The sequence below is a fragment of the Aquarana catesbeiana genome, linkage group LG02, assembly GCF_042186555.1.
Source record: "Aquarana catesbeiana isolate 2022-GZ linkage group LG02, ASM4218655v1, whole genome shotgun sequence".
In the NCBI taxonomy this organism is placed as follows: Eukaryota; Metazoa; Chordata; class Amphibia; order Anura; family Ranidae; genus Aquarana; species Aquarana catesbeiana.
Genome location: NC_133325.1, coordinates 525,195,723 through 525,221,138, shown reverse-complemented (window position 1 = coordinate 525,221,138; position 25,416 = coordinate 525,195,723). Strand labels below are relative to the sequence as shown.

At 42.2% G+C, this 25,416-nt stretch overlaps 2 protein-coding genes across 5 annotated transcripts in view; both read right to left on the bottom strand.

Annotated features, from left to right (window-relative positions):
• The window catches only part of PPP1R15B (protein phosphatase 1 regulatory subunit 15B), a 37,768-nt gene extending 26,999 nt beyond the window's left edge, over positions 1-10,769 (bottom strand). The window contains exon 1 of the mRNA XM_073615836.1: positions 8,676-10,769. Within this exon, the coding sequence (XP_073471937.1) occupies positions 8,676-10,577 (1,902 nt within the window). The 5' untranslated portion in view covers positions 10,578-10,769. The remainder of the gene's footprint in view (positions 1-8,675) is intronic.
• Positions 10,770-23,638: 12,869 nt separating this feature from the next.
• The window catches only part of PIK3C2B (phosphatidylinositol-4-phosphate 3-kinase catalytic subunit type 2 beta), a 1,217,858-nt gene continuing 1,216,080 nt past the window's right edge, over positions 23,639-25,416 (bottom strand). For all 4 annotated transcript variants that reach the window (XM_073615832.1, XM_073615830.1, XM_073615833.1 and 1 more), the window contains one exon: positions 23,639-25,136. In XM_073615832.1, the coding sequence (XP_073471933.1) occupies positions 24,954-25,136 (183 nt within the window). In that variant the 3' untranslated portion in view covers positions 23,639-24,953. The remainder of the gene's footprint in view (positions 25,137-25,416) is intronic.

Genomic DNA, 25,416 nt, shown 5'->3' with positions numbered 1-25,416 from the left:
GGTTGAAAACCCTCCCCCATAACTTTAGCACATCTAAATCCTCATTAAAAGCACTGCTTGACGCTGTGTGTAAATGTCACCTTACTTGCTCCGTTGGCATGTAATCTGTATTATTCTTTGTAGTGACGTCGGCCGTGCATGCCCGTCTCTCCCCCCGATTCACAGCACGCTTCTTCCATTACGAAGTGTGCTGTTGTCTCCGTGTCTATCATATCAGCTCCCTGCGGCACTGCACAGAGATATCGCGAGACTAGTCTCAATCATACTCTCCTCATACACCCTGTGTCCATGCGCGAGATTGCAGCTGAAGAGGCAGAAGTATATTACACTAAGGACTTGGAAGACAACAGCTAAGATGGCGCTGTCTTATCACAGGAAGCACAAACTTCTAAAGAGCTGGACTTTAGAAACATGATGCAGAATGTATTGGAATACATTTAGCTACTGGCTCGTTTAAAAAGCAGCATTGGAGGGGGAGAGTTTACTTCCTCTTTAAGCTTTTACAGCAACAGTTTTATTCTTTTTGGGATAAATGTTTTGCATGATTAAAAGAATAAAAGGTGATCACTGTAAGCACCCGTGAGAGTGTTAAAAGGTTTCTCTCAACCCTCTACATCTGCAGGGCAGCTTGCTCTGTTGAAAAACAGACTTGCTGGCAGGATCGCCACATGAAGATAAAAAAAAAAAAAAAAAATATAGCCAAAAAAAAAATTAAAAACCCATACACACACACCACTGCAGCCATCCATAATAAGAATTGGTAAGCTGCAATATATTAAAGGTTAGCGTTTGGGTGTAACACTTCTTTAATTACCTACCAGCGAGTTCAGTAGGTTTCTCCCAAGTAGAAACCTATTGAATTTACAATAAAAAAGCCCTATGAGAAAATGTTTCTAAAAAACAAAAATCGTCTATATGCCTCGACTTATTTTTGCATATTGTATTTCCTACTGCTTATTATGCTGCGCGTTGGTTCCCAGTAGACAACTTTGTCTGTCCAACAGTTACATCATCTTGATCTTGTCGCAGGTTTTAAGTTTCAGTCCTTTGCATCAGTCTCATTATCTCTCGGGAAGTCATTACCTGGAATGCTTTTATATTGCTTCCAAAGTTACAGTAACAACATATATATCTACTCAGCAATGAATTATGTTGACTATTGAAGACAAGACAAATCGAACATTATGAAAATTAATCTTCAGTTTCAAAATCTGAAGTGCACAATCTTTTAGCCTTGCGTCACACCATATGGTTAAATACAGCAGTAAACAGTAGTGGCAGGCTATTGGTGTGCTTTAAAAGCATTTTTGGATGGAACGCAGGATTTGTGTGCAACATCAGCAGCAGAGGAAGAAAGAAAGAAAAAAATAAAAAATTTAGGGGGATACTGGCAAAGGACCATTGAAGCTAGATTTGAACGGCACATTGGCAAAGTCAGGAATCACCTTGTAGTCACTGAAAAAATACAAGGACTTCTTTGAATAGTGGCAGAGCTGAGAGAACCCAATGAGGTTAGTGTGCAGAGAAGAAGCCACTTCCATAGAATACTAGCAGAGCTGGGAAAATTGTGGCTTTAGACAGCTCTAGGTTATTTGGGGGGGGGGGGGGGGGACAAACAAAACAAACAAAAAACCCAAACATACGCGCTTATCCCATGTCCTTCAATGTTTTCAGAAAAAGAAGTGTCTAGGTCTTATGATTGACTTTTGACTTAACAGGAGTGGGCAGATTAATGAACAACTCAACAGCTGAAATAAGGCTAGGTTCACATATCTGTGGTCACGCTAGAGCTGCACGATTCTGGCTAAAATGAGAATCACATTTTTTTTTTGCTTAGAAGACAGATCACGACGTAACATCTTTTACATTAAAACAAAACAAAAAAAAAAAAAAACAAAAACCAAAAAAAAAAAAAAAATTGGGCTAACTTTACGTTTTTTTTTTAAAATTCATTGAAGTGTATTTTTTACCAAAAAAAAAAATTTGCGTTTGAAAGACCACTGGGCAAATACAGTGTGACATAAAATATTGCAGCAACTGACATTTTATTCCCCAGGGTCTCTGCAAAAAAAAAAAATATATATATATATATATATATATATATATATATATATATATATATATATATATATATATATATATATATATATATATTCTCTATCTATAATGTTTTGGGGGTTCCAAGTAATTTTCCAAAAAAAGATATTGATTTTAACTTAGAGCCCTTTCACACTGGGGCGGGGGCAAAATGCCGCTATTATTAGCGGCGTTTTACCGTCGGTATGCGGTTTTACCCCCCGCTAGCGGCCGAGAGAGGGTTAAATACCACCGCAAAGCGCCTCTGCAGTGACGCTTTGCCGGCGGTATAGCCGCGCCGTCCCATTGATCTCAATGGGCAGGAGCGGTATACACTCCGCTCCTTCACCGCTCCGAAGATGCTGCTGGCAGGACTTTTTTTACCGTCCTGCCAGCGCATCACTCTAGTGTGAAAGCCCTCTGGGCTTTCACACTGGAATGAAAGTAGCGGCACTTTCGGGTCGGTTTGCAGGCGCTATTATTAGCGCAATAGCGCCTGCAAACCGCCCCAGTGTGAAAGGGCTCTAAAGAAACAAGTGCCAGAAAAAGAATTAGACTTTAAGTGGTTAAACTTCCTGCATTTACACCTTGTTAAAAACTTGGCAAACTGCCTGGATTTTCTCTTTACACAGAAGTTTATCCCCCTTGATCTAACAAGGAAGAGTTAGTTACAATGTTTCATGTTAAAAACTTGGCAGACTGCCCAGCTGAGTGAGCAGATAAGTCTCTCCACTTGTTATATGAAAGAATCAGCAAACTCTGCAATAGAGATCGTTAGGGGGGGTTGAATCGAGATCGATTTTTTAACGATTAATTGTGTAACTGTAGGTCACACCCTTTCTGACCCACAAAGAACTGCACTTTAGCAGAGGCACAGGAATGCCATTAATTCCTAATGGCACCTCCATGCATTGGCAAATGCAGCGTGTTCTCTGTGCATGCCAAATGAGAGAGAATTAATATATATACACGTAAAATCTTACTGCTACTTGCTGTGCAAGTACAGACAGCCCTCTGTTACTTAAGGGTCCATTTTTGCTAGATATGGAAGAAAAGAGAACAGAAGTGCCTCTGAGTGTAGATTTTTGCTATTTAAAAAGAAGAGTAATGTAGGCAACTCACATTAATAAAGATTAAAAAGAGCACATCAAGTCCATCTCCAGTAGAGGAGAGTCTCCATATATAGCGCAAACTACTTGAGTGGTCCACAATTTGTGCTTGCACAGGGCTTTTTTGTAAGGCCCCTTCCACACAGGGACGTTTAGTCGCGGCGTGCGCTTCCTGGCGTTTTAGTGCACCTAGAAGGCACAGGTGCAACTTCCAACCCCTTTGCCTGGTTAGGTCAACGGTAGGTTGCAATTGGGTGAGGCTAAATGCTGTACCAAGTCCCACTTGCATTTAGGGCAAAAGCCCTAAACATGAGTACTACTCAGTACAGTCTTAAGCCCCGTCCAGCTGCAGACTGCTATAGATTTTGACAGGCTGGAGGCAGTGGGGCTGGACACTGTACATCTACCTGCCGGGCGAACTAAAATGTCAGGAGGCGCGCACAAGACACCCCATGTGCAAGACGCCCAACTCTTTCAGCCACTGTACACATTATAATCCTTGCAGCAAAACAGGGTGGATAAAAATCAATGATCAAAAAAAAATAAAAAAATAAAAAAAATTTTGGATTGAAATTTTTTTTTTTTTTTTAATTAAATTGATTTTTTTGATAATCACATTTATTTTAATAATATACTTGGAGTAAAAATCTATCTAATGATAGATTTCTATTTAAGATACATTAATAATTTTGTTTATTTAGCATGAAATGGAGCATGAGGCTATATTATTCTGCAATATTTACATTTTTGGTAAACTCATTCAATGAATCCCAGCTCTGCAAGCTGAGATAACATGCACTGGATTAATGCATTCACACAATTTCACAGTAACCATGAAATAAACCAAAGTCATTTCAGATCCATCATGGCAGTGCCCCTTAGTGGGCATCTACTCACCTGCTGCCGCCACATTCCTCACCTTGTTGTTTCACTGCCGCATCGCCATCATTGATTTTATCCACCCTGGAGCCAGGCACGTTTGGCACTGTGGCAAAATCACATCATGTTTGGGGTGCCATTAATAAAGGGTTCACAAATGTGCCCCGTGTTTTGCTGTGATTCTGGAATTGCAGGCAAAAATCGAGTGATTCTGCCCACGATTCCAAAACACTCAGGTGTGAACAGGGCTTTAAAGGGTACTGAATCAAAGAAGTCAATGATAACAAGGTGAAGAGCATTTATATATAAGGACAGGTCAGCAATGGCAGCCTCATATTCCTCTCACTACGTTAACTCCAGCCAAAATTTGATTTATTTTAACATGTAAAGAAAGGGGTCAGAGCCTCCAACAGGTTTTCATTTTCATTGCTGTGCTTTTTTAGAATATCTTCATCGCTTCATATCAGGACAGAAAACCAATGGAAGATCTCTCCAACAGAGACAAAGACAAACTAGTTTTTAGCAGAGCAAGGAAGGATTTTATTGCTCTACCTTCCTGTCTTCGTGACAACCTCAACCACTATTACAAGGAATAGGAAGTGGGGGAATCTTCCCAACGAGGGTTATTGACAATTTCCCAAAAGAAAGGCAAACTCTTCTCAACCTATCCAAAATTTAACTGGTGTTAGCCTTTAGCCCTGGTTCACACTGAGCTGCAGGAATGAAGCCCTGCGAGTTCAGTTGAACTCGCACGATTTCACTCCCGCATGTCAGTCCTGATCTCAGCTACGATTTCACAGACATCTGTGCAGGTTTCTGCACAGATGTCAATGTAAATCGTACCCCGAAATCGCAAAAAGTAGCATAGAAACTACTTTAAGAATCGGTACGGCGACGCAAATGCAGCGTTGCACCAATTAGGACGGTGCCATTGCCAGCAATTGCTGCTGGATTTGACATATCAAATCACATCAATGTGAACCAGGGCTTTAAGTGGTTTGGACTTGGATGATTTTTATAAGAAAAGGTAGGATTTCATTCTAGAAATGCTAGATGCCTGGAGGCTATGCCGATACTTTCTCTTCCATCTGAATCACTAATGTTGAACAAGTATAGAGATAAGAAAATCTGACACGGTCCTGAGTGGTTGGGAATACTGAAGCCAGACACAGCCAGGCAATCAGCATTATCAGAAGTAGGCGAGCAATGGCAATCCTATTTTTCTCCTTTAATTTTTGAGACTGATCTAAAATATAAATGATTTATAACTACTAAAAAGGAGACATTTAGGGAATCCAATGAGAAATGGGTTCCTTGAGATAAATCTAAGTATATAACTGTGTGAAATCAATCAGCGCAATCAAATCCTAAATAACAATTAATGTGACAGTGAATAAAAAATAGTAGCTGCTATCAAAGTGTTTTCACTCCAATTAAACTGTGCTTGTGCTCTACTCCAGTGTTTCTCAACTCCAGTCCTCAAGGCGCACCAACAGGTCATGTTTTCAGGATTTCCCTCAGATGAAACAGCTGTGGTAATTACTAAGGCAGTGAAACTGATCAAATCACATGTGCAAAATAGTGGAAATCCTGAAAACATGACCTGTTGGTGCGCCTTGAGGACTGGAGTTGAGAAACACTGCTCTACTCCACCTGTGTATAAGGCTGCTCACCTCACAATTTGACCCGTTTCACCAGCGGGTCAAATAAAGCAGTTCCTCTCTGGGGATATCACAAGGGACTGGCATAAAGCTGACACCGGAAGTCCTTAAATCCATACACTTCCTCTAAGTGGTTGACAAGCTCTCCAAGAATGCAATGATCAGCATATGTGTAAAAAACAGAATAGCGAGATCTAGTGCTCTCCGTTTAAAACGAATGTATTCCCATAAAAGATGAGTCAAACAAACATACTCACAAGTAAGGCATTATAAGCCGTGCTAGCTGTACAGGCATAGAAAAAAAAAAAAAAAAAATCAAAAAGGATAGCCTCGGTGTGACATCAGCACGTGGGCTCCGTCCCCTATACGTGTACCGTCAAGGCGCAAGGCACCGCGGCTATCCAGTTTGATTTGTATCTATGCCTGTACAGCTAGCACGGATTGTTTTCGGTCACCTGTTTTACTCATCCTTTTTCATGGACTGGAATATTTAGTTCATGTCTTCATTGTATTGTTTATGCACATGGTATTTTTTAGTAGCGCAGCACTGTTTATTTATGCAAATCTAAGTATATGTTAATGGCAGAAAAAAAAAAAATCTCACAAATGCCAAAAATGTTGGCAATTAAAAGAGAAGTAGAGCCAAAGCTTTTTGGCCCTACTTCTATTGATGACAGAAGTGCAGTTCGCTCTGCACTCCTGTGATCCATTTTCAGCAGACAGCGGGCTAAAGTCGTCTGTCAGCTAACTTCACTCAGCCGGTTCAGGAGCTGGATCGATCCCACCTTTACAGCCGGGATCCACCCAGATGTCTGGAGCAGCAGCTGGCTTAAACTCTCAGGGAGATGCTGGGAGAGTGAGCCAGCCGCTCCCGCCCCCTCCACAACCCAGCAGCTCAGAGCAGAGGGAAGAACAATCAGCAGCCTTTAATTCGCTCAGTTCTCAGTGCAGAGGTGGCTGGGAACAGATGCAGCATCAGATTGATGCTATTGCCACCTAGGGGAGTAGCAATTTATTTTCTGAAATTCCACTTTTTAAAAGACGACATTACATGCCAATACTTTCAGGACATGACTAAAGTAGCAGCACTATGTATAAAAAAAACAAAAAAACAAACCTAAAAAAGATTAACAGATTGCAAACACAGTGGGAAATTACAATACTTTAACCATGGCATGGAGACATTAAAAGGACAAGAAGTACAGCCAAAGCTAGTTTGGCCATACTTCACCTGTGAATCACAGGAGTGCAGTTCGTTCTGCACTCCTGTGACCCGTTTTCAGCAGACAGCTGACATCACAGAGTCAGTCCAGGCTTGGATCATGACCATATGGTCGGGATCCACCCACATGCCTGGACCGGCACCGCCTCAGCGAGCTGCTGAGTGTACGAGCTGGCAGCTCCAACTCCCTCCACAGCCCAGAGCTCCAGTGAGTGAGGAGGGGGCAGAGCAGACAGCGGTGACTGACAGTCACCAGCTCTCTGCTCAGGGAGCTCTGGGGGGAAAAAAAAAAAAAAAACACCCATATTTCTTTTTTAAAAAATACTATTGATTAGAAGCATGCAAGCAATTTTAGGGCTGATACACCAGCAGCAGTGGTGCTTTTGGGGCCGCTGGGAGAATAAACTTAAAATGAAATTCCAGTTACACCCCAAGCCTAAATCTACTCCCACTCCCATTCTAAGACTATTCTATCAAGCCTGTAAAAGAAAAGATGTGTATACTTTTCTATTCTGAAGCAGCACCAGTCTGGTCACATGGCCGGCTTCAGTGTAGAGGCTTCAGAATAATATTCTTTTTTTTTTTTATAGCTCATATTCATTCAGTATTTTCACAACACTTGATTCCATTCACATCACTGATTTCAGAATAAGTATAGACATCTTTTCTTTTATAGGATAGAACAGCAGAATAGTCCTAGAATAGTGGTAGGAGCAGATTTAGGCTTAGTTAGGGTTTGACTGGAATGCCACTTTAAAGCCCAACTCCGGAAAATTTTCTTTTCCCATGTAGTGCGGCTGTGCTAGTTTTTTTTTTCTAGGGGAGAGCACAAAGTTTATACTAACTTGATAAGCCAATCCTCTGGAAAACTACACTCTCCCACGGTCCAGCGGTGGACTATTCCTGCCTATGGAGCATGCTGACGTCAGAAACAGTCAATTTTCGAGACTGCTGGAGAATGGAGGGGGGAACTTCAGTAAAGATGTAGTGGTTTTTGCCACAACCCGCTGCAAAAAATAAAAAATTACTGCATGCCCTACTTTTTACAGCATACACCACTGCAATGCTGCACGCCAAAATGGTATGAATGGGCCCTAGCAGTATGAGTGTAAAAGCACGGCCAGTTATACTAGAAACAAAAATATTTTTTTCTGGAGTGCTTTGAAAACGTTACCTATGCCAAGCACCAGAACTTTTTCTCTATTGATTTGTCAAACCTTGTAAAGTAGAGGTTTGGTACTGGTCCATGGCCTGTTAGGAAACGGGCCACACAGCAGAAACTTACATGGGAACGTAGAGCTGCCACAGCACTTTACCATTCTGGCAGTTGTCCATTAACATCTGAGGTGGGAGGCTGTGTGGAACGTGACTCAGTAAGCTAGCTGCAGTACACTGCCATGCGATTCGGGACACGGTGCGTTGAAATAAAATGCAGCATGTCTACATTTTTAGACCAGCCACAGACTGAGTTGCAGTGTGAATGGAATGCATAGAAAAAGCAGAAAAAAAAAAAAAAAAAAAAGGCTTGTCACTGCATCCTGTGTGAATAAGCCCTAGCATAAGCCCTCCCCCCGATATATGGAAAAAATTGTTTTCCATGAAACTGGGCCCTGGTGCCAAAAAGGTTGGGGACCACTATTGTAAATTATAGTGCACTGTTCATAACAAAGCTTTGTGGAACTCATTTTTTACACTTCATAATTTTGCTTACAGCCAACAAACATATACCTTTTTATGTCCAAGATTGGCACTATCTTCCACACTGTACGTTTCTTTAAACTGCAGTTGCTGGAGGTCATAAGCTTGATGTGTAACCAAGGTTACCTTTTCATTTGGAAGGGGTGTACAAACCATCTCTGAATTTGTGTTGACAATTTCACTACTCTGTCTTTTTTCTGATGTTTGCACAGGGGCTGTAAAGTAAAGGGGGTTGTAAGGATCATCTGATTTTAAAAATGCATTCCAAAGTCTTAGATTTTCCTGTTCATCAGCACTACAGTCACTCTCACTGTCTGACTCTGCATTACTATCGCACCACAATTCTTCATCATACTGAGGCTGATCCAGTGTTTCCAAAGAAAGAGAGTTTTCTCCAGTTGTAACACCAGTTTGTAATGAGGCTGTGAAATTCTGAAGGTTGTAAGGATCAGCAGAACAAAACAAATCCCACAGGACATCTTCAGGGACAGAAGTTTCACTGTCAGTGGAGGATATTGATCCTTCACTGTCAAATCCATCATCATCGTCATCCTCTTCCTTGTCCCATTCATCGCTGCTTGATGGACTTGTATCATCATCATCGCTTACAACTGTTCCCAAAATGAAGCCAATATGTTTATTTGTGCAAACAGAGACAGAAGAAATAGGAATTTCATTGTGCAGATCAGAGTCCATGTCTTCATTGTTTTGGTCATCTGGACAAGTTGACAGCTCAGTTGGCAAGGCAAATAATACAGACTCCCTGTCTAACTCACAGGGTTCAGGTGTTCCAACTGTGGTAAGATTTTGTGGAAGAGGGCACTGCCAGTATTCCAGACTATGATATCCTTGGTCCTTGTCAGGACTGGAAGGACATAAATGCTGGTGGTTGCTTGACTCGTCCACTTCCTGAACTACAACTGGTTGCTGGTCACAGGAACTATACTTCTCATACATCTCATTCATTTCTAAAAACTCCGGAACATCTCCCTGTGTCAAGCTCAAATCTGGTAACCACTCACATTGGTCATGTATTTTTTTACTTTGGGCCTCAAGACATTCCGACACAGGCAAGTCTACATTTAAATTAGAAACATCCTGGTCGGCTAATGAGAGGTGCATAGGATCAGGGCGTTTGGGCACTATTGTTTGACTCTGTTCTATGTCACTAGCTTCTTGCTTGACACCAGAAGTGACAACCTCCTGGGTCTTGTTCTGCTGCAGAAATCGGAGTCTCTTGTCCCGGATATGCTGGATCTCAAACGGACTCTGACTAGGGTCATCTACAATTTGGTCATCTTTCCATTGAAAGCCAGCGTGTACCTCACCACTCCCTACATTTAAGATATACGATAGTATACCAAGGGAGGAAGAGTATGGCAGGGCTCCACTTATCTCGTGGGTCACTTTGTAGAGTTCGTGTTCATTAGTAAGGTTCTGACTGGCAGAGGCTGTTTTATGGCACTCTTCTTGGTTTGGCTCTGCAGTATCATTCCAAGCTAATCCTTGCTCCCAGAACACCTGCATGTTACCATGAACCTTTTGCCAGGTGGTCAGTTCCTCGAACGTGGAGTCCTCATCTTTACCAGAAGAAACACCTTGCCACGATTTCAGAAGGTGCAGATCAACTCCAACCTCAGGAGGAAGGAACTCTTTCCAGGTACCCAGCTCGTCTAAGCTTTCTCCCAGCTCCTCCCAGGACCCTGAGCGCAAGCCCAGAGCTTCAAGCACCTCGGGTAACTCACCAGACCGCACAGACCTGTGAATCAACCAGCCGGAAGGGAGGAAGGACGACGCTTCCCAGGGTCCCATTAGATAAGACCAAGCAGCTCCTACGCGCTGGAAAAGACGATACGGGTGCAAGCCGCGCAGAAAGCGGCCTAGCAAGGCCCGGAGTCCCGGGGAGGACCTGTCGTTCTTGTCAGCAAACATCAGGCCGCGCCGACAAAACTCCAGGATGTTTCCAAAAGGCGAGCGGTAGCCATGAGGGTCGCCTAATAACTAAGCGACCGCAGGACCAACCGACCAGAAAGCGCACCCCCGTACTACTCCAACAGCTGGAAAAGCTTCGAAGGAAAGAACGTCGAATGGGTGGAGCGATATGACGCAAGGCTGTAAAAGCAAGTGATGATGATGTTTCGTCAGATGAAGCGACCTCTCAGAAGTTGTAACGGAAGTGACGTTTCGTTGCCGCCATTTTGCTACACCCCGCAGTGTTGATACAGTGAGAAGGCGGTGTTCTATCAGATACCCGCTACCGGTGTAATGACCCATCGCAGTTTGCTCCGGAAGTGGCGTTCCGCCGCACTGCGCATGCGTAAGTGCTCCAAATGCGTTCCACAAGTTTTGCCACAATACCGATCAGTGAAAGCATCAGATAATGTCACGGAAGTGACGTTACACCCAATACAAACACCGAGGTGGGAGCGCGCACAGCTACAGCAGAATCAATGCTAATTTATAAGGTCACACAATACAAACACTGGACAATTAATGCTAATTTATACCATAATACTACACACAATACTAATTTATACGTTCATGTTGAGGGGATGCGCACTCCCGCCTCAGTGTTTGTATTTCGTGTAATGTGGCCGTATAAATGTGGCTATCTGATAGAACGGCGGCTCGTGGACAACTTTGGATTACAGATCTGCATTAGGGTGTGCTCCCTATCAATGTTACATCATCCGAATAGAACTGTAGGCGTTTCTTTTCTATTTTGGATGGAGTAGAGGAGAGTTATAACACTTGTTAGGTTACCTTTTGTCATCTGTGTCCCAAAAGGGAAGTTTCCATTCACCTCCTATCCCAGAGCTACACTTAAAGCGGGAGTCCGGCAACCAATCTTTTTTTTTTTTTTTTTTTAAGGTTATTGAGACACTTTGCTAACCCCAATATAATACTCACAGTTTGGGTGTAATATTTCCACCTCTGTCTGTTTTCGTACTGAAGAGTAACTTAAAAAATGTGATGCTGGCTGTTTCCATCTTGCTTGTGAGCATGTGAAGCCCACAAGCATTGATTTCCTGGATGCAGTGAATGCTGTTAATTCACAGCTTGTTCACACGCATGATCATTGTTTCCGCACTGAATCTTGGGAAGCCTGACACTAAGCTCCCAGGAGACAGTGTGGCGCCGGGGAAAGGCAATAAACACGCCTACTCCCATGGGAGGAGAGACAGGAAGTGCCACAATAACGTACAATATAAAAGGTAATTACAGCAATAAAAAAAAATTTCGATCCGAATTTGAACATCTATGCAATTAACTGAAGGGGGTAAGATTAAGTTAAAAATTTGATTGGAACCCCACTTTAAAATAAGAGCAAATCCCTCCAAAGTGAGAAAAATCCCTGATTGTCACTGAAACTAGAGTTCCCATTGGAAGGGTACCCTGCTCTTTCTGTTGACCACTCAAAATTTGGGAACACCAAGACAAAATGAAAGTGGGTGAATCTCCTTGCGGCTAGGTTCACACTTATGCAGTATGCGAAATGCAGTACTATGTGCATGTTTCCCACTCCGCATTGGAATTGCACTGCCCTTGCATAGCTCCCAACTGTCCCTGATTTGGAGGGAATGTCCCTCTTTCCTCCTCATTTTGGTCTCATCTACAGAGTTGTATATAAAATGCACTATTTATCTTGCTGCATTTGTAAATTTCAAGAGTCAATAAAAGGAATAGTAGAGGTTAATTAAAAAAGCCCCTGTGTGTTTAACTAATCCTTTATTTTTAGTTAATTCTCCTTTAACCAGTTGCCGTACGTCGGCACAATGACACGGGCAAGCATAAGGGCTTACCTGTATGTCCTTGCCTGCCTGCCTGCCTGCCTGCCTGCCTGTGGGTGGGGGGTCCAATCGGACCCCCCCCCCCGATGCCTGCGGCGGTCGGATTCTAGTCAGGAGCGATCAGAGGTGAGGGGGAGGCCACTCATTCGTGGCCACCCCCTCGCAATCGCTCCTGGCGAATGAAATGCTTCCTCGGCTTCTGTAATGTAAACAGAAGCGGAGGAAGTGATGTCATCTCTCCTCAAGCCGGTCTTTTCGTTCCGGCGCCGAGGAGAGAAGACATCAATGTGCGTTTGCACCAACACTACACTTCCAGGAGAACACGCAGGCACACTTTTCACCTCCCATCACCCCCCTGTCACAGTGACACCAATAGCAGTTTTTTTTTTTTCTGATTATTGCACTGGTGTCAGTTTGTGACAGTTATAAGTGGTAGGGCAGTTAGTGGTAGGCCCCTTTAGGTCTAGGGTACCCCCCTAACTAAGTTTTAACCCCGTGATCACCCCCCGTCGCCAGTGTCACTAAGCGATCGTTTTTCTGATCGCTGTATTAATGTCACAGGTGACCCTAGTTAGGGAGGTAAGTATATAGGTTCGCTGTCAGAGTTTTATAGCGTCAGGGACCCCTATATACTACCTAATAAAGGTTTTAACCTCCTGATTGCCCTCTAGTTAACCCTTTCACCAGTGATCACCGTATAAGTGTTACGGGTGACGCTGGTTAGTTAGTTTGTTTATTATAGTTTCAGGGCATCCGCCGTTTATTACCTAATAAAGGTTTAACCCCCTAATCGCCCGGCGGTGATATAAGTTACGTTTTAGGGTCAGATAGGGTCTGCGTCGCCCCAGGCAGCGTCAGGTTAGTTCCAGTACCGCTAACACCCACGCACGCAACATACACCTCCCTTAGTGGTATAGTATCTGAACGGATCAATATCTGATCCATTCAGATCTATACTAGTATCCCCAGCAGTTTAGGGTCCCCAAAAACGCAGTGTTAGCGGGATCAGCCCAGATACCTGCTGGCAGCTGCGTTTTGCCCCTCGGCCCAGACCACCCAAGTGCAGTATCGATCGATCACTGTCACTTACAAAACACTAAGCACACATAACTGCAGCGTTCGCAGAGTCAGGCCTGATCCCTGCGATCCCTAACAGTTTTTTGGTAGCGTTTTGATACAGTCGCTAACAGTCAGGAGCTTTTTTACCTGTGAGTCTCACTAGTGTACCACTAAATTTAGAGCCCAAAATGGCAAATCGAAGGTACACTAGTGAAGAGGCCTACACGTTTCTGAGCATGACAGATAGTGAAGAGGAAGTCACTCATCTGTCAGATTCAGGCTCAGAATACGAACCTGTAGACATCAGCGGCTCTATGACAGATAGCTCTGACAACGGAGTTGTGGTCCCTGCCAAGGTCAGGCGTACCAGACCCCAATCTTCTTCTGCTGTTGAGGTGCAAGAACCACAGGGCTTTCGTATGGAGCAGAGAAGTACTAGTGCCGCTATTCCTTCTGGTGAACTGGCAAGCACCAGCGGCCTAGTACACCCTGGTCGTACATCCAGCACTGCAGTAACACTTGGTGACGTGGCGAGTCCCATAAGTGCAGTTCAAGCTGGCGAGGTGGCAAGCACAAGTAGTGTCCCGCTGCCACCAAGAAGACGAATATAGGCCCGTCGTGCCCATAGTGCCCTTCCTGCTGCAGTCGCCAATCCTAATTGGGAACCCACCACTTCTGCAGCACCCGTACTTCCCCCATTCACTGGCCAACCCGGCATTCATGTGGAAACAGTTGATTTTATGCCACTTGATATTTATTCGCTGTTTTTCACCAAAGATCTCTATAGATCTATTGTGGACCAAAGCAATTTGTACGCTGATCAACACATTGCCACTATTCCCCAGTCCTCCCTTGCCAGAGATTGGAAACCAATTACGGTTTCCGAATTTAAGATCTTTCTGGGCCTTTCCCTCCTCATGGGCATAACCAAAAAGAGTGAGTTGCGGTCATATTGGTCCACTGACCCAATTCACCATGTTCTCTGCTTCCATGGCCAGGGCACGATACGAGCAGATTTTGCAGTTCATGCACTTCAACAACAATGACCTCTGTCATCCCCGTGGAGACCCTGGATACGATTGGCTCTACAAAATTCGGCCCCTCGTAAGCCACTTCAACCAATGTTTTGCAGACTTGTTTACTCCCCATCAAGTTGTCTGCATTGATGAGTCCCTGATTAAGTTTTCTGTCCGCTTGTCATTCAAACAGTACCTTCCCAGCAAGTGTGCCAGATACGGGGTCAAGATGTATAAGCTCTGTGACAGGTACGCAATTCAGCTGCAGCGCAGATTTATCTTGACAGCAACAGCGTTTGCTCCCACGATACATAAAGCCGTGACTCCAGCGCTGTCGGAGGTGATTTCACCACCACAGTTACATACTTCAGCATATATGCCTAAGTATGGGGGCAGTAGGGGCGGAGGAGCGATTTGCTCCTACCTTTTGCAGGAGGATGCCCCCATGCTTCGGCATATATATATTTTAGGCACAGGTTGCGTTAAAAAATGTTTTATTTTTTACTGTTTTTTGTATTTGCTTTGCAGGTATGGTAAGTCTTACTGTTATACTGTAATGTTATTTTGTTTTATTGTTAACCAACATTTGCTTAGCAGGTACGCCATTCAGTTGCAGCGCGGATTTATTTATCTTGACAGCAACAGCGTTTGCTCCCACGATACATAAAGCCATGACTCCAGCGCTGTCAGAGGTAATTTCACCACCACAGTTAAAAAAAAAGAGCATATATGCTGAAGCATGGGGGCAGCAGGGGCGGAGGAGCGATTTGCTACTAACTTTTGGGGCGGATGCCCCCATGCTTCGGCATATATAAATGGTGCATGTATGCCCATCATTAGAAGTGGGTGGATGAAGGTATTCTAATGGTGGGCATACCCACCGATCAATCTCTTTTTTTTGTTCAGCCCACAGGCTGCATGAAAAAAAAGATTACAATATATGCCCAACAAGGACCAGCAACGTACTGGTATGTTGCTGAACTTTGAGTGGTTATAACAGAATGATGCCTGCAGGTTTAGGTATCATCTTGGTATCATTCTTTTCAGCCAGCGGTCGGCTTTCATGTAAAAGCAATCCTAGCAGGTAATTAGCCTCTAGACTGCTTTTACAAGCAGTAGGAGGGAATGTCCCCCCCCCACACCATCTTCCATGGTTTTCTCTGGCTCTCCTGTCCCAACCAGGAACCCGAGAATGCAGCCGGTGATTCGGCCAGCTGACCATAGAGCTGATCAGAGACCAGAATGGCTCCAATCATCTCTATGGCCTAATAAACCGGAAGCTACGAGCATTTCATGACTTAGATTTCGCCGGATGTAAACAGCGCCATTGGGAAATTGGGAAAGCATTTTATCACACCAATCTTGGTGTGGTCAGATGCTCTGAGGGCAGAGGAGAGATCCAGGGTCTAATAGACCCCATTTTTTTCAAAAAAGAGTACCTGTCACTACCTATTGCTATCATACATTCCGAGATAACAATAAAAATGATTAAAAAAAAAAAATAAAAGGAACAGTTTAAAAATAAGATAAAAAAAGCAAAAAAATAAGAAAAAAAAAAAAAAAAAAAGCACCCCTGTTCCCCCCTGCTCTCGCGCAAAGGCGAACGCAAGCGGCGGTCTGGCGTCAAATGTAAACAGCAATTGCACCATGCATGTGAGGTATCGCCGCGAAGGTCAGATCAAGGGAAGTAATTTTAGCAGTAGACCTCCTCTGTAAATCTAAAGTGGTAACCTGTAAAGGCTTTTAAAAATGTATGTAGTTTGTCGCCACTGCAAGTTTGTGCGCAATTTTAAAGCATGCCGTGTTTGGTATCCATGTACTCGGCCTAAGATCATCTTTTTTATTTCATCAAACATTTGGGCAATATAGTGTGTTTTAGTGCATTCAAATTATAAAAAAGTATGTTTGAGTACTGTGTGAAAAAAAAAAATGAAACACCCACCATTTTAATCTGTAGGGCCTTTGCTTTAAAAAAATATATAATGTTTGGGGGTTCAAAGTAATTTTCTTGTAAAAAAAAAAAAAATATTTTTTTATGTAAACAAAAAGTGTCAGAAAGAGCTTTGTCTTCAAGTGGTTAGAAGAGTGGGTGATGTGTGACATAAGCTTCTAAATGTTGTGCATAAAATGCCAGGACAGTTCAAACCCCCTCCCCCCCAAATGACCCCATTTTGGAAAGTAGACACCTCAAGCTATTTCCTGAGAGGCATGTCGAGTCCATGGAATATTTTATATTGTGACACAAGTTGCGGGAAAAAGACAATTTTTTTTTTTTTTTTTGCACAAAGTTGTCACTAAATGATATATTGCTCAAACATGCCATGGGAATATGTGAAATTACACCCCAAAATACATTCTGTTGCTTCTCCTGAGTACAGGGATATGACTTGTGTGACACTTTTTGTGAGCCTAGCCGCGTACGGGACACCGAAAACCAAGCACCGCCTTCAGGCTTTCTAAGGGCGTAAATTTTTTATTTCTTCACTGCCTATCACAGTTTCGGAAGCCATAGAATGCCCAGGTGGCACAACCCCCCCCCCCCCCCCCCCCAAATGACCCCATTTTGGAAAGTAGACACCCCAAGCTATTTGCTGAGAGGTATGGTGAATATTTTGCAGACCTCATTTTTTGTCACAAAGTTTTGAAAATTGAAAAAAGAAAAAAAAAACTTCTTGTCTTCATTTTCAAAAACAAATGAGAGCTGCAAAATACTCACCATGCCTCTCAGCAAATAGCTTGGGGTGTCTACTTTCCAAAATGGGGTCATTTGGGGGGTTTTGTGCCACCTGGGCATTCCATGGCCTCCGAAACTGTGATAGGCAGTGAAGAGTGAAATCAAAAATTTACGCCCTTAGAAAGCCTGAAGGCGGTGATTGGTTTTCGGGGCCCCATACGCGGCTAGGCTCCCAAAAAGTCCCACACATGTGGTATCCCCATACTCAAGAGAAGCAGCTAAATGTATTTTGGGGCGCAATTTCACACATAACCATGGCATGTGTAAGCAATATATAATTTTAGTAATTTTTTTTTATCATTATTCAATCACTTGGGAGAAAAAAATGTAATATTTTATGGGCTCAACATGCCTCTCAGCAATTTCCTTGGGGTGTCTACTTTCCAAAAGGGGTCATTTGGGGGGAGGGGTTTGTACTGCCCTGCCATTTTAGCACCTCAAGAAATGACATAGGCAGTCAAACTAAAAGCTGTGTAAATTCTAGAAAATGTACCCTAGTTTGTAGATGCTATAACTTTTGCGCAAACCAATAAATATACGCTTATTGACATTTTTTTTTTACCCAAGACATGTGGTCGAATACATTTTGGCCTAAATGTATGACTAAAATTTAGTTTATTGGATTTTTTTTTATAACAAAAAGTAGAAAATATCATTTTTTTTTCAAAATTTTCGGTCTTTTTCCGTTTATAGCGAAAAAAATAAAAACCGCAGAGGTGATCAAATACCATCAAAAGAAAGCTCTATTTGTGGGAAGAAAATCATAATAAAAAGAGTGACTAGCTCTCCTAGGTTTGCAAAAAGGGGGCTGTGCCACATCCAATAAAGCAGATACAAAGAAAGAGGGTTCCCCTAAGTGGATTTTACTGGCACTTGCATAGAAATTATATAGAATGGGGGAGTACAACCTTGTATGAAGAGTAAAAAAGTATTTAAAAAAAAAGTATTTTATTTAAAGATTCTCATATATTAAAAACAATGTGGACATTATAAACAACGAAAACGTATTACATAGTAAACATATTTCAAAAAGATTAATAGACAAAGATGTTGTATGGTGGAACTCTGGGCTTGAAAAGAGTTCCACCATACAACATCTTTGTCTATTAATCTTTTTGAAATATGTTTTCGTTTTTTATAATGTCCACATTGTTTTTAATATAAGAGAATCTTTAAATAAATAAAATACCTTTTTACTCTTCATACAAGGTTGTACTCCCCCATTCTATATAATTTCTATGCAAGTGCCGGTAAAATCCACTTAGGGGAACCCTCTTTCATTGTTTGTAGGAAGAAAAGGACGCAAATTTCGTTTGGGTACAGCATTGCATGACCGCGCAATTAGCAGTTAAAGCGACGCAGTGCCAAATTGTAAAAAGTGCTCTGGTCAGGAAGGGGGTAAATACTTCCGGGGCTGAAGTGGTTAAGGGCATGACAGGGAGTGTGTCCTATGGTTACATACTTTTGCTAGTAGGTGTCCCTCACTCCCAAAAAGTTGGGAGGTATGCCCTTGTGATCCGCTGCAGTTGTCAAAACAAAGTAACGATTGCATGGTACAAAATGACTATGCGATCTGGTTTCAGTGCGGCTCAAAAAAAAGGTACATGGACTTTGCTGCGATGCAGTGTGATTTGAGCCCATTCAAAATGAATAGGCTCAAATCACACTGCATCGCATGTGAATTGCACAGGCATGGTATGCGGTTCCTGTGCGATTCACAAGTGGTACATAGTGTAAACCGAGCCTAACAGGGAAACCAACAGGTATTCTAATCCTTCTACTCTCCAAAACAAAAAAAGAGGTTTTCATTAACTGTCACTTTAAAGGGGAAGTTTTGGAAACCGAAAAACAAACACACATACTTTTAGTACATATATGGTTGCAGCATCAGTCTGATGCTGCAGCTGGCCCTAAGCCCGAGAACTAAGCAATCGTGTGACTGCTGATCACTCAGTTCTCACATGCACACTGAGCAGAGAGTGGCGACTGTCAGTCATTGCTCTCTGCTCTGCCTCTATTGCTCACTGGAGCGCCGTGCTGGGGAGGGGGTGAGAGCAGTTGGCTCAGGCTCTCAGCAGCACATGAGCCATCTGGGTGGACCCCAACATTATTGTTGGGATCCCTCCAGAGTCTGGTGCGGCTCTGTGACATCATTTGACAGAAGGCTTTAGCCTGTTGGATTCCTATTGATGTATTCAAGTTCTGGAGATTTATTCTCACTTCCTGCCCTAGTCTCAGCAACTGCATAGCAGGGATATTTTCAGCTGTAACATGGCGGAACTCTGTTCTGCCACCTCCGGCAGCCCTGTCTTCTACAACCAGTCGCTCAGGAGGCGGTAGAGGAAGTTTTCTGCATTACTTCCTTTACCGGCATCTGTGTGCTAGCAAGTGTCCTGGGGCCCGCCGCCTGACATACACGTGTGTGTGTGTGTGTGTGTGTGTGTGTGTGTGTGTGTGTAAGTACAAGAAAGAATTTAAAGTTCAAAGGATTGCTGCACAAAAATATAGACGGCAGGTTGTCTCCCTTCTGCTCTCATAGATGGCAGGTTGTCTCCCTTCTACCAGAAGACGGTCCTAGAAATAAGGCAGCGTCCAATCAGAAATAAGGCTGAAGCAGACAACATTCACAAGCTGCCTGAGACTTGGCTGTAATTGGCCGGGAGGTGTACACCCACCGGGCTGTCACTTGCCCAGTGAGGTTCTGTGTACATGGAGCACATGGTGTGAGCAGCACTGCACTGACAATTCCACCAGGATAACGATCCTGATCATTTGATGTACATATATAGTGCTGATAATTTACTCTTTATATATATACACAGTAGTATATTCAGACCCCTTTAAATTTATCACTCTTTGTTATATTGCAGCCATTTGCTAAAATCATTTAAGTTCATTTTTTTCCTCAATGTACACACAGCACCCCATATTGACAGAAAAACACAGAATTGTTGACATTTTTGTAGATTTATTAAAAAAATATCACATGGTCCTAAGTATTCAGACCCTTTGCTGTGACACTCATATATTTAACTCAGGTGCTGTCCATTTCTTCTGATCATCCTTGAGATGATTCTACACCTTCATTTGAGTCCAGCTGTGTTTGATTATACTAACTGGACTTGATTAGGAAAGCCACACACCTGTCTATATAAGACCTTACAGCTCACAGTGCATGTCAGAGCAAATGAGAATCATGAGGTCAAAGGAACTGCCTGAAGAGCTCAGAGACAGAGTTGTGGCAAGGCACAGATCTGGCCAAGGTTACAAAAAAAAATTCTGCTGCACTTAAGGTTCCTAAGAGCACAGTGGCCTCCATAATCCTTAAATGGAAGACGTTTGGGACGACCAGAACCCTTCCTAGAGCTGGCCATCCAGCCAAACTGAGCTATCGGGGGAGAAGAGCCTCGGCGAGAGAGTTAAAGAAGAACCTAAAGTTCACTGTGGCTGAGCTCCAGAGATGCAGTCGAGAGATGGGAGAAAGTTGTAGAAAGTCAACCATCACTGCAGCCCTCCACCAGTCGGGGCTTTATGGCAGAATGGCCCGACGGAAGCCTCTCCTCAGTATAAGACACATGAAAGCCTGCATGGAGTTTGCTAAAAAAAAAAAAAAAAAACCACCTGAAGGACTCCAAGATGGTGAGAAAAAAGATTCTCTGGTCTGATGAGACCAAGATTGGCCTTAATTCTAAGCAGTATGTGTGGAGAAAACCAGGCACTGCTCATCGCCTGTCCAATACAGTCCCAACAGTGAAGCATGGTGGTGGCAGCATCATGCTGTGGGGGTGTTTTTCAGCTGCAGGGACAGGACGACTGGTTGCAATCAAGGGAAAGATGAATGCGGCCAAGTACAGGGATATCCTGGACGAAAACCTTCTCCAGAGTGCTCAGGACCTCAGACTGAGCCAAAGGTTTACCTTCCAACAAGACAATGACCCTAAGCACACAGCTAAAATAATGAAGGAGTGGCTTCACAACTCTGTCACTGTTCTTGAATGGCCCAGCCAGAGCCCTGACTTAAACCAAATTGAGCATCTCTGGAGAGACCTAAAAATGGCTGTCCACCAACGTTTACCATCCAACCTGACAGAACTGGAGAGGATCTGCAAGGGGGAATGGCAGAGGATCCCCAAATCCAGGTGTGAAAAACTTGTTGCATCTTTCCCAAAAAGGCTCATGGCTCTATTAGATCAAAAGGGTGCTTCTACTAAACACTGAGCAAAGGGTCTGAATACTTAGGACCATGTGATATTTCAGTTTTTTTTTTTTTATAAATCTGCAAAAATGTCAACAATTCTGTGTTTTTCTGTCAATATGGGGTGCTGTGTGTACATTAATGAGGGGAAAAAATGAACTTAAATGATTTTAGTAAATGGCTGCAATATAACAAAGTGAAAAATTTAAGGGGGTCTGAATACTTTCCGTCCTCAGTGTGTGTGTGTGTTTATATATATTACATTCACATCATTTTTATTTGTAAGTTATGTTGTCAGCTCCAATGAGACTTTAAAACAACAGTCGCATGACTGAATCAAAGATCTTAAAGGGTAAGTTCACCTTTCAAAAAAAAAAAAACTGGACATATTTTTTCAAGTAAAAAAAAAAAAAAAGTGCTTTTTTTTTTTTTTTTAACTGAAACCTGGTAATCTGCAGTATGTCAGCAGTCTCTGATTGTCTCCTGCAGTATGTCCGCAGTCTCTGATTGTCTCCTGCAGTATGTCCGCAGTCTCTGATTGTCTCCTGCAATATGTCTGCAGTCTCTGGTAATCTCCTGCAGTATGTCCACAGTCTCTGATTGTCTCCTGCAGTATGTCTGCAGTCTCTGGTAATCTCCTGCAGTATGTCCACAGTCTCTGATTGTCTCCTGCAGTATGTCCGCAGTCTCTGGTAATCTCCTGTATTATGTCTGCACTCTCTGACCCTCTCCTGTAGTATGTGTATTAATGTGCTGCTTTACTTGCTCAGTTATTTGGGATTGCTCCACTGCTCAGTAAGTGGTAATAATGTGCTTTAACCCCTAGCAACCAATCGGCAAGCAGAAATTATGTGTTGTAACCTCTAGGAACCAGCCAGTGAGCGGTAAAGATAGGCTGTAACCTCTGGCAAACAATTGCAATCGCTGCGTGATCTGCTGCAGTAAACTGATTTTGAGTCTACCTGCTATTTTTTGTATGTCTCAGAATGGAGGTGGGGGGGGGCCCAATCAAAATTAAAGACGGCCCTGCAGAAAGCACAAATTCAGTTAACCAATGTAGACATACCTAAAAATGCTGAAACAGTATTTAAAATGAGTTGCTGGTGGACACTCCTAGTCTCTTAAATGTTATACTTTTTTTTGAGACCAACATTGTTGCAACGAAGAACAAAGTGTCATGGATAATGCTATACGAAAAGCTGGCTAGAATTCTTCATGATAGACCAGAATTGAAAAGACTTGGAATCCCTGGTTACATTACCTACAATGCACTGCATAGATTCAGGGTGGGGGCAGGATCCGGATCAAAGGGACCATTGTCTATGTTCTTCACCTTTTTTCTTATTTCTCTTGTTCATTCTTTCTTTTCTCTTTCCCTCTCTTTTCTTTTTTTTAACCCCTTATTTTTCTCCTAACGTTCCTTATAAATTCTTTGTAAATCTTTATACGCTTGAAGAGTAAAGGTTATATTATGAATGAAATGTCTTTTTCATTCTAAATGAATACTGATCACTTGTTTGTGAATTTATGCTCCTGAAAGCTAGGCTGTTGCAGGCCCTAGTGGAGGGCAAAGACTGAAATTATCTCAGAGGCGGTGGGAGCTGGGGGGGGGGATGTTTGTATCATGCTCTTCCATTTCTCTACTTGATGCAAATATTGTATGTGCTTCAAGGCTTCTGATTTATGACAGCTTAATTGACATCAGATCTGAAAAAATGCTTGCATAATCGTCTGTATGTTTATCATATTCAAGAAATAATAAATATATTAAAACAGAATAACTGGTTCTGGACAGCACAGTAGATTGTTTTACAAAAGAGCTAGATACATTCCTAAATGAACAAGACCTAACTGGTTATTACCATTATAGGTAATAACACTAGGGATTGTTGATCCTGAGAATATATGACTGCCTTCTGGGATCAGGAGGAATTTATTTTCCCCATTCTGGAGCAAATTGGACCATGCTTCATAGGGGTTTTTGCCTTTCTCTTGATCAACTGTGGGTACAGGATTGTGGACTTGTGTCTATTTTCAACCTACGTGACTATGAGCATACTCAGTTGATATACTCATATTTACCTACAAAAAAATGACAGAACAAGTGACTCCAGAGTCAAATTTGCAAAAACAAATGCTGTACTAAAGTAAAAGCAAAACCTACAAGGTGCTACCAAACAACACATGCACCATAGAAATAATAACACGTCATTTATTCAGCATTGAGACATTACTATAAAATGTGTGTTTTTTGTCAGGACAGTACACCTCTCATGAAACCAGCTCTCCTTGGGAAGCAACTGATTCAAATTGTTCAGGCACACAGCATGCAAGATCCAAGAATCCCAATTTCTATAACTACTGTACAACTCCCTTACTTTCTGCATATTGTGATGCTGTGTAAGTATGTTAATACTTAGTGCCATTTACATAATCAAATATTATTCTACTTCAAATTCACTTAAATAATTTCAAGCACAATACTTAGTCTATCAATCAACCATGCAACAGTTAAACTTAATGGCCTCACATCCTGTGAAAATTCAACTTTTTTTTTTTTTGTAGATCCCTTATATAGTGCTATACATACCATCTTTAGAACACCATTGTTTACTTATAGGACACCGTTTATATTTCTCAGCATAATGAATTAAACCATTAAACCATTTATTGGATGAAAAATGAGTGCGCTTTATGATTCATTGGAGAGTCACAAAAATTCCCACAGACCCCATGAGGGAGAAAAATAATATAATATGCTGCAATTTTAAATACAAAATTAACAGGATACAGTAGCCATTAAAAAGTAAATTCAACGGGAACCTATTCCATGCTGCCAGAGCTCGTGTTGGTCCAAGTATTTGCCATTCAGTTTACGTGCTGATGATTTTCCAATTTTCAAGACTGTATTTTAGTTATATTAAGGGGACACGGGCAGGGCTACTAAAAATAATTTGTCTGAGAACTAATTATGTACATTTAGTACAAATTATTAGTATAAAACAAATGTATGCTATGTTTAAACAAACTACATATATCTTCATAAAAAGGTGCTTAGACCTATGACCACAGATCACCAAACTTGGAAAAAAACGATATCCTGAAGATTGTTCTTAGCTGCCCCTTATTTTTTACTTTAAAATACAGATTCAGAGGAATTCATCAGTCCTTCAAACCCCCACCAACCCACTAAAAAATGAGACCTGGCTGTAAAAATATTTCAACTATATTTTGTTCCCTTGACACAAGGTAAACATAATAAAGGTACTGATATATCTCCAGTTTTAGTCTGAAACCCTTCTCTGGAAGGAATCCTGTAATTAGTCTGTTGACTTCCCTTGGAGAAAAATATAATATATATTACTATCTGCTATTAATGAAATTGAAAACTCTCAGAGCTTGTTTCCAATTACAACCTTGAAAAAAAAAAGCCAAACACTCAGGGTATTGTAGAAAGGTAATTCATGAGGTGGCACATGTAGTTTCTTCTTTCCAGATGTTTTCCATTTTTAATTAGTTGGCTTGAGCAGAACCAAGCTTGAACCAACATATCTTTTCTTGACTAAGGTCCAAATCTCGGAGTCGAATAGTAACTTCTCCAAGCAAGATGTTTTCCCAAAATCCTTCCTCACTGAGCACGGACAGCCAAATCTCACGCTGCTGAAGATCTCCTGTAGGAATACTGTCATACACAAGCTGTAAAAGAAAATTAGAAGACTGGTTGAAACAGATAAAAAGTAAAACAAATACCAACCATATGGCAATAACTTAAAGAGGACCTTAGGTACACAAAAATTAAAATTCAGCAGCTACAAATATTGACTTCTACCTTTTCAATGAGCCAGCGCCATCCTCAACATCACAGCCAGCTTCCCACTGCATATGCGCAAGCTATGCTGTGCTATATGAATGGTCCTTCAACCTTCTGGGACCAGTGACGTGACCCAAGAGGCTGCAGGCAGAGGGGGAGGGGAGC